Genomic DNA, 7,561 nt, shown 5'->3' with positions numbered 1-7,561 from the left:
GTCTTGAGAATTCCTGTTTCAGCCAAGGCCTGTGGTGGAGGGGTGGAGCCGGAATTTACCTTTGTACTTTTCTTGGGTCTGGGTGTGTCTGGGTCCGTGGTGACTGGCTGGATAGGTCTGGACCTGGCTGCCATCCTGACACGTCTCAGAGCTGCAAGCAGGTTTGACTCCAGAATCCTTGTGGCCCTGCTTTCAGGTTCCTCCTCCTTTCCTCTTAGTCTTTATCTCTTTATCAATTTCCCCTCGGGACCTTTCCATGGGTTACCGTAATTCCTGCTGCCCTAGACGCCCCCTGTGTTAGCCATAGGATTTTTACTACCTGACTACAGGTTAATAGTCCACTTTTGATAGTCCCTTACCTTCAGACTCATGTCTCCACTGTTTCCTGCAGCCAAGAAATGCTGGGAAGGATGGACCCCAGCGCATTACCACCTGAGGGTACAAGTTAGGGATTGAGGGTGGGAAGTTGGTGTCAGTCATTTAATACGAGGCCTTAATCACTGCCCTGCCTTCTGTAGGTACTGCCAGTCAGCTACCATGGCCTCTCAGCTTCTTGGGCTGGCAGAGGAGTCTGGCCCAAGCCCCGGGGAGTCTGAATTGGCTGTGAACCCCTTTGATGGGCTCCCCTTCTCTTCCCGCTACTACGAGCTGCTTGAACAGCGCCGAGCCTTACCCATCTGGGCTACTCGCTTTATCTTCTTGGAGCAATTGGAGAGTAGCCCCAGTGGAGTGGTGCTGGTGTCTGGAGAGCCTGGCTCTGGCAAGAGCACCCAGGTGGGGGAGATTCTGGGAGTAGACAAAGGGAGGGACCAGAGAACTGGTCCTTCCAAGGGCAAGGTGGGGATTGGGCTGCATGGGGTTATAGGGGAGTGGTCAAAGGGTGACCGGTTAGACTGATCCCAGGGTGGCTGGTGAAGGACCAGGGGACTCCCCACATGAGAATGGCCACAGCTCCCCCTGCCCTTCTGACTGAAGTCCTGCATCTCGCTGACTGTCCTTTCCTATTCCTATCCCAGATTCCTCAGTGGTGTGCAGAGTTTGCACTGGCCAGGGGGTTCAAGGAAGGCCGAGTAACTGTCACTCAGCCCTACCCTCTGGCAGCCCTGAGCCTGGCCGTGCGGGTTGCTGATGAGATGGACCTAACCCTGGGTCAAGAGGTTGGATATAGCATTCCCCAGGAGGACTGCACTGGGCCAGACACCCTGCTCAGGTGAGGCCTCTTGCAGGCCTGACCCAAGTCTAATTTCCCTTACCCAATAGAAAACAAGCCCAGTCCTCTGACATCTCACCAAACCCTCCCTCAGCCCAGCTTTAGATCACACATGACACAGGCTGAATTAAGCCCTTAAACCCAGCCAGGGACCTTAGATAGTCCACCTCACCCTCATCATGAGTCTCACTTTCCCAGCTGGAGTATAGCTTGTGAAAAAAAGTGTCATCATTAAGGTCGTGGGTCTCAATACGGGTTCACAGTCTTTTTCTGACCTGAAATCAGAAAAATCTAAAACCTAGGCCCTATGAGAAGATGTTCCCCTGGACTTCTAGAGATGTTCAGTGTCCACACTGACTCCTCTACCCACTGCCAATGTCAACAGGTTTTGCTGGGACAGGCTGCTTCTACAGGAGGTGGCCTCAACCCGGGGCACTGGAGCCTGGGGCGTGCTGGTGCTGGATGAGGCTCAAGAGCGGTCAGTGGCCTCAGATTTGCTCCAGGGGCTACTGCGAAATGCCAAGCTGGGAAATCTTCCAGGAGACTCCAGAGTGGTTGTGGTTACTGACCCTGCCCTTGAACCTAAGCTCCAAGCCTTCTGGGGCAATCCAACTATCGTGCATGTACCCAGAGGGCCTGGCGCATGTCCCACTCCTGTATACAGGGACATTGTCCCTACTGATCGAGTGGAAGCTGCCTGCCAAGCTGTGCTTGAATTGTGTGCGAAGGAGGCTCCAGGAGATGTGCTAGTATACCTGCCCAGTGAGGAGGTAAAAATGGGCTGCAGAAGGAGGTTCCCATGTATGCCACCTTCCTTTCCTGGGGGAGTTGGAGCAATGCTTGTTCGGAACATTGGAGTTGTAGTATTTACTATGCTGGAATCCTTAGGAAAAACTCAAAGATTTCAGGGTAAAGAGGTCTACCCTTTTTTGAATCCATCTAATGCAGAGACTGTGGCTCAGTCAATTCCTGAAATTATAATAACTTCATGGGAGTATGCATTTTTTCAGAGTGAAAAGCCCTAGCTCTCATCAGTTTTTCAAAGGGGTTTGTCACCAAAAAAAGGTGAGAATTGCCATAATGCCCCACCCCTCCCTTCAGGAAATTTTGCAGTGCTGTGAATCCTTGTCCAGAGAGGTGGAGCCCTTGGCTCTCAGAGGGCCTCCACCACGAGTGCTGCCCCTTCACCCAGGACATGGTCCAGCTGTTCAGGCTGCATACGAGGACATAGACTTGGGTGCCCGAAAGGTCGTGGTCACTCACTGGCTGGCTGACTTCTCCTTCTCCCTCCCTTCTATCCGACATGTCATTGACTCAGGACTGGAGCTTCGAAGTGTGAGTGAGAGAGATGGGGGGGATAAGTGGGCTAAAGATAGAAGTGGCCCACTCTGATCTGTCTTGGCCTTGGTTGGGGGGCGGTGACAGGTGTACAATCCTCAGATCCGAGCAGAATCCCAAGTGTTGAGACCAATCAGCAGGTGTCAGGCAGAGGCAAGAAGACTACGGGCAAGAGGAATCCCACCAGGTAAGAGCATTTGGCCTTACTGAGATCAAACAGGAAGAGTCACCACACGCAAACCCCAAGAAATCTACAGGATCTTTCCCAGCTCTTTCTCCCCTCAGGGTCCTGCATCTGCCTATATCCTGAGTCCTTCCTAGAACTAGAGGCGCCCCCACTGCCCCCACCCAGGGTATGTGAAGAGAATCTGAGCCCCATGGTGTTACTTTTAAAGAGGAGACAGATTGCAGAGCCAGGGGAGTGTCACTTCTTGGACCGGCCTGGTGAGCCCCTGTCCTGCCCAAGTCCTGCCTCCTGACGACCTCCAGGCTCTGAGACTTCCTGTCCTAGCAGCTATTTCCTCACCAGCTCCAGAAGCACTGATGCAGGCCCTGGAAGACTTAGACTATCTGGCAGCTCTGGATGATGATGGGAACCTGTCAGACCTGGGAGTCATCCTATCAGAGTTCCCCCTGCCCCCTGAGTTGGCCAAAGCCCTGCTGGCCTCCTGCGAATTTGACTGTGTGGATGAGATGCTCACCCTTGCCGCCATGCTCACTGGTATTAATCACTCCTCTCTCTGTATCTACATGTGGCTACTTCAGTCCTTCCCAGCCCTTTCAGGTGTTCTGGCGCTCCAAAGGCTAGCTCTTTCCCTAAAGAGACCTTACAGTTCCCCAAAAAACAGCTTTACACACTTACCCCTCTCCTGTCCTGATAGCCTTTTCCCAACGCCGGTTCTTGCCTCCAACATTCTCAAATCTGTCCTGTTATTACTAAAGCTCTACAGCCCTCTCCCTCCACCCCTCTACTCCCCTACAGCTCGACAGAATCACCTCTATCCCAGTCTGTCCAGTGTGTTCCCACCCACTCCTTACCAGCCTCGGGCCCGCAACAACACTGACAAATCTCCCAGCTCCGTAGTGACCTCCCCCCCACCATTATGCCCACCCTGACCGACTGACCTACCGGACCAACAGACCCAAGGCTGAACCTGCTGAACACTTCTGAGTCCTTATTCTTTATGACCTTCTGACACTTGAAAATGCCAACCACTCCCACCTTGAAACCATCCCCTCCCTAAACCTCTCTGACTCCCTCCTCCAGGTTTTCATTCCACTTCCCTGGCTGTTCTTCTGTTCTCTTCATCTCTCGCCTGGCACTGTGTCCTCCACTCATCCACTGTAAATCAGACCTCTGAGTTCCATCCTTGCCCCTTTTGTCTTCTCATTCCTTAACTTTCTGAGCAAATTCATGCACACCCACCCATAGCCTCAAGTACCATCTTTACACTTAAAATTTCCAAGCCTTGTATCCCTTGCCAATATCATTCTTCTGAATCTTAGATTTATATATCTGATTCCTGATGGACATTATCAGAATTGTCTTCAGGACCCCAGTCCAGAACAGAACTCAAGCACTTGCTTAAACTATTTCCTTACCACCATCACAAAATCATACAATCGTCTCTGCAGCTCCACTACCATCATTCTAGACTGATCTTTCTCCAGGTTCTTTCTTTAATCTCCTAAATGTTTTTTTAATTCATCTGTTTGTTTCCATACTTGCTCTCCATGCCAACGTTAGACCCTCACCACCACTCAGCCTGGATTCCTTTAGCCTCCTAACTTGTCAAGTAAGCTTCTTTAAACATTTGGACTCTCTTCCTTCAAAACTCTCCTTCAACAGCTATCCTTTATCTTCTAGACAGAATGTGAACTCATTGGCACAACACATCCAGCCTTACTACATGCTTGCAGTTCTCCAAACAGGCCATGCTACTAATTTTTGTTCCTTGCCATGTCCACAGTTCAGATTCTCTCTGCCCCTTCTCTACTGAGAAGTAATTCCTAATCAAACTTCAAATATTGGCCCACACACCTGTTGTGCTGATCAAGTTTGCTTATGTCTCCCACCAGACTCTAAGCTACTTGAGGGCAGAGACTTTCATTTATTTATCTTCAAAGTCTAATAAAGTGCAAAGCACCTAGAAGTTATCCATGGCTTTTGAATAAATTTCCCAGAGTGACACTTCCTGCCTTTTCACCCTCTCTTCTGTACTGCTATCATTTCTCATTCCCCAAAATGACCTTCCTCTCTTCTGCTTCCAGCTGCTCCTGGATTTACCCATCCTCCACTCTCTGCAGAAGAAGCTGCCTTGCGTCGGGCCCTGGAACACGCGGATGGCGACCACAGTTCTCTGATCCAGGTGTATGAAGCCTTTATACAGAGTGAGTAGCCCACTCTGCATCTTCTTATAAAATCCCAGATTTTCAAAGAGGGGAAGTAGTGTGCAACCAGCTGGCAGATCTCTATGCCCAGGAGGAGTCCCTTTGGCTAAGGACTGAGTTCTCTTGGGGGTCTCTCTGTAGCTGCAGCTGTTCCCTTTCCTCTTTTAGGTGGAGCAGACGAGGCTTGGTGCCAGGCTCGGGGGTTAAACTGGGCAGCACTGTGCCAAGCCCAGAAACTTCGAGGCGAACTCCTAGAACTCATGCAACAAATTGAGCTTCCCTTGTCCCAGCCAGCCTTTGGCTCTGAGCAGAATCGCAGAGACCTTCAGAAAGCACTGGTGTCAGGATACTTCCTTAAGGTTAGGGGAAAGAGTTGGGGTGAAGGTCATAAAAGGAGCAGAAAGCAGAAGGATCAAAAATTGATATGCCACCTCTGAAATTATGGTCCAGGTGATCCTTCAAAGGATTTTTTTAGAACCAGAAGAAACTTTTCCTTTGAGGTGGTGTTGGGGTGCAGGCCAAATGATAGGGGTTCTAACCTAGAGATGATTCTTTACTTTTAATACTCACACCACCCTTCCTAATTCTTTCTCAGATCCCTTTTTCTCTTTTCTACTATCTTTCTCTTGTCCTTTACTTACTCTTTCACTATATTTTTCAATGAGGTGGCCCGAGACACAGATGGAACTGGAAATTACCTGCTCCTGACACATAAGCATGTAGCCCAGCTCTCCCCGTACTGCTGCTACCGAAGCCGCAGGTCTCCGGCCAGATCTCCGCCCTGGGTGCTTTACCACAGTTTCTCCATTTCCAAAGACAACTGCCTTTCCATTGTTTCTGAGATTCAACCACAGATGTGAGTTCCCTGACACCCCCTCTTAGACTGCCCATTCCTCCTCTTGGGGCTATAATTATAGATGGGGAGTTAGAGAGCCTTGAGGAGAAGAGGATTATCTTAGTGCTTTGTAGTGACAAGTGATTTGAGGGGACAGGTTTTGTGGAAGGGATGGGAAGAAGTTTAAAAATCTGCATTATAAGAGAGGATTCCAGAAATCATCTAACTGTGACTCTCTCTGTCAGGCTGGTAGAGTTGGCCCCTCCCTACTTCCTGAGTAACTTGCCTCCCAGTGAGAGCAGAGACCTCTTGAATGAGCTGAGAGAAGAAACGACAGATTCTTCAATAGAGAGTGAATCACCCTCCACCCAAGAGTTTGGAGATGCCTGTGTCCTGCAGTGACCTGCCTAAGGAATGGAACTGAGCTCATCTCAAGGCATTAGATCCTCCCTCAGGCTAGCACCAAGGCAGCCAGCCAGATTTAGAAGGCCAAAGGTTAGGATCCAATGTAAATCCTGGAACCTGACTGAGTCTCAAGAAATGGTGGACTGAAAATAGAGGAAATTGGATAAGCCACAGGATACATAAGGTTGAACCCTTTCCTTAGCCTTGTTCTATTTATTAGAGAACGACTGATATGCCCCCTAAACCCCCAGCTCATACCAAACCCGACTCTGTGTGCTTCGTTTTGATTTATAAAAGGTCTTTCCCTATGGTGCCAAATTTGAGTTTGGTTCTGCAGCAGCATATACAACATCCAGGAATTAGATATGACACAGTATCTACCAGCTCCTCCAGCAAAATGCTCTTGCCTGGTTCCCATCTGTGGTCGAGCCTTTGCGGTATGACTAACCTAGGTGACACTAACCCAGAAAAATGTGTAGTTTGACTATAGTTGGTCTCTGACCTTGCCCAAAGATCACTTCCCTCTATCTTACTCCCGCCAATGGAGGAGGAAGAATGAGAATGCTATAAGAAATCAGACAAAATCTTCCCTTTTTTCCCCCACATACAACTTAGATCCACTCCTGCAATACCTCAAGGCTATTGCAGCCATCCCCAAACTCTCAACTTTCCACCAACAAGCTTCCCAGCAGCCCCTGGCCCACCAGCATGCTGAAGCTTTTCTAATAACCTTGGGGACATCATGCTTTCCTTTCTTTCCAGCTGGGTACTCCTTTCCCTTTTCTTCATTTAAAATACTAATTTTGGGGGCACCTGGGTGGCTCAGCAGCTGAATGTCTGCCTTCAGGTCCTGTGGTGGAGTCCCACATCAGGCTGATCCTGAAGACCCAGGATCCAGTCCCCTACATGGAGCCTGCTTCTTCCTCTGCCTGTGTCTCTGCCCGTGTGTGTGTGTGTGTGTGTGTGTGTGTGTGTCTCATGAGTAAATAAATAAAATCTTAAAAGAAAAAAAAAAGAAATTGGTGAAAAGAAAGATTTAATCCTTAGAATGCTGCTTTCCTTCTCAGAGTTTCTTTCCTTGGAGAGTCTATCTGTTCTCATCATTCCATCTATCTCCACTTTTTTTTTTTTTTAAGATTTTATCTATTTATTCATAGAGACACAGAGAGAAAGAAAGGCAGAGACACAGGCAGAGGGAAAAGCAGGCTCCACGCCAGGAGCCCCATACGGGACCTGATACGGGACTCCAGGATCACACCCTGGACCAAAGGCAGGCACCAAACCGCTGAGCCACCCAGGGATGCCCTCTATCTCCACTTCTATGCAGATGTCAACCAACCTCCCCCGAAAGCACTTTTCCAGAATGTATTCCCTTTAGATCT

General features: G+C 49.3%; 1 protein-coding gene across 4 annotated transcripts; it reads left to right on the top strand.

Annotated features, from left to right (window-relative positions):
* Positions 1-46: 46 nt before the first annotated feature.
* On the top strand, positions 47-6,497 carry DQX1 (DEAQ-box RNA dependent ATPase 1). Of its 4 annotated transcripts, none has more exons than XM_072769916.1 (12): positions 47-161; positions 519-774; positions 1,017-1,210; positions 1,596-1,980; positions 2,312-2,545; positions 2,636-2,735; positions 2,834-2,992; positions 3,078-3,269; positions 4,820-4,939; positions 5,108-5,298; positions 5,605-5,795; positions 6,020-6,497. In XM_072769916.1, exons 2-12 carry the CDS (start codon positions 538-540, stop codon positions 6,174-6,176), a joined length of 2,160 nt encoding a protein of 719 aa, XP_072626017.1. In that variant the 5' UTR covers positions 47-161; positions 519-537; the 3' UTR covers positions 6,177-6,497. The 4 variants fall into 4 exon arrangements, with proteins under 4 accessions (XP_072626017.1, XP_072626018.1, XP_072626016.1 ...); XM_072769917.1 differs by having other exon boundaries at positions 97-196; XM_072769915.1 differs by having other exon boundaries at positions 143-438.
* The last annotated feature ends 1,064 nt before the right edge of the window (positions 6,498-7,561 follow it).

The sequence above is a fragment of the Canis lupus genome, chromosome 12 (assembly GCF_048164855.1).
Source record: "Canis lupus baileyi chromosome 12, mCanLup2.hap1, whole genome shotgun sequence".
In the NCBI taxonomy this organism is placed as follows: domain Eukaryota; kingdom Metazoa; phylum Chordata; class Mammalia; order Carnivora; family Canidae; genus Canis; species Canis lupus.
This window is presented reverse-complemented; position numbering and strand designations above follow the sequence as displayed.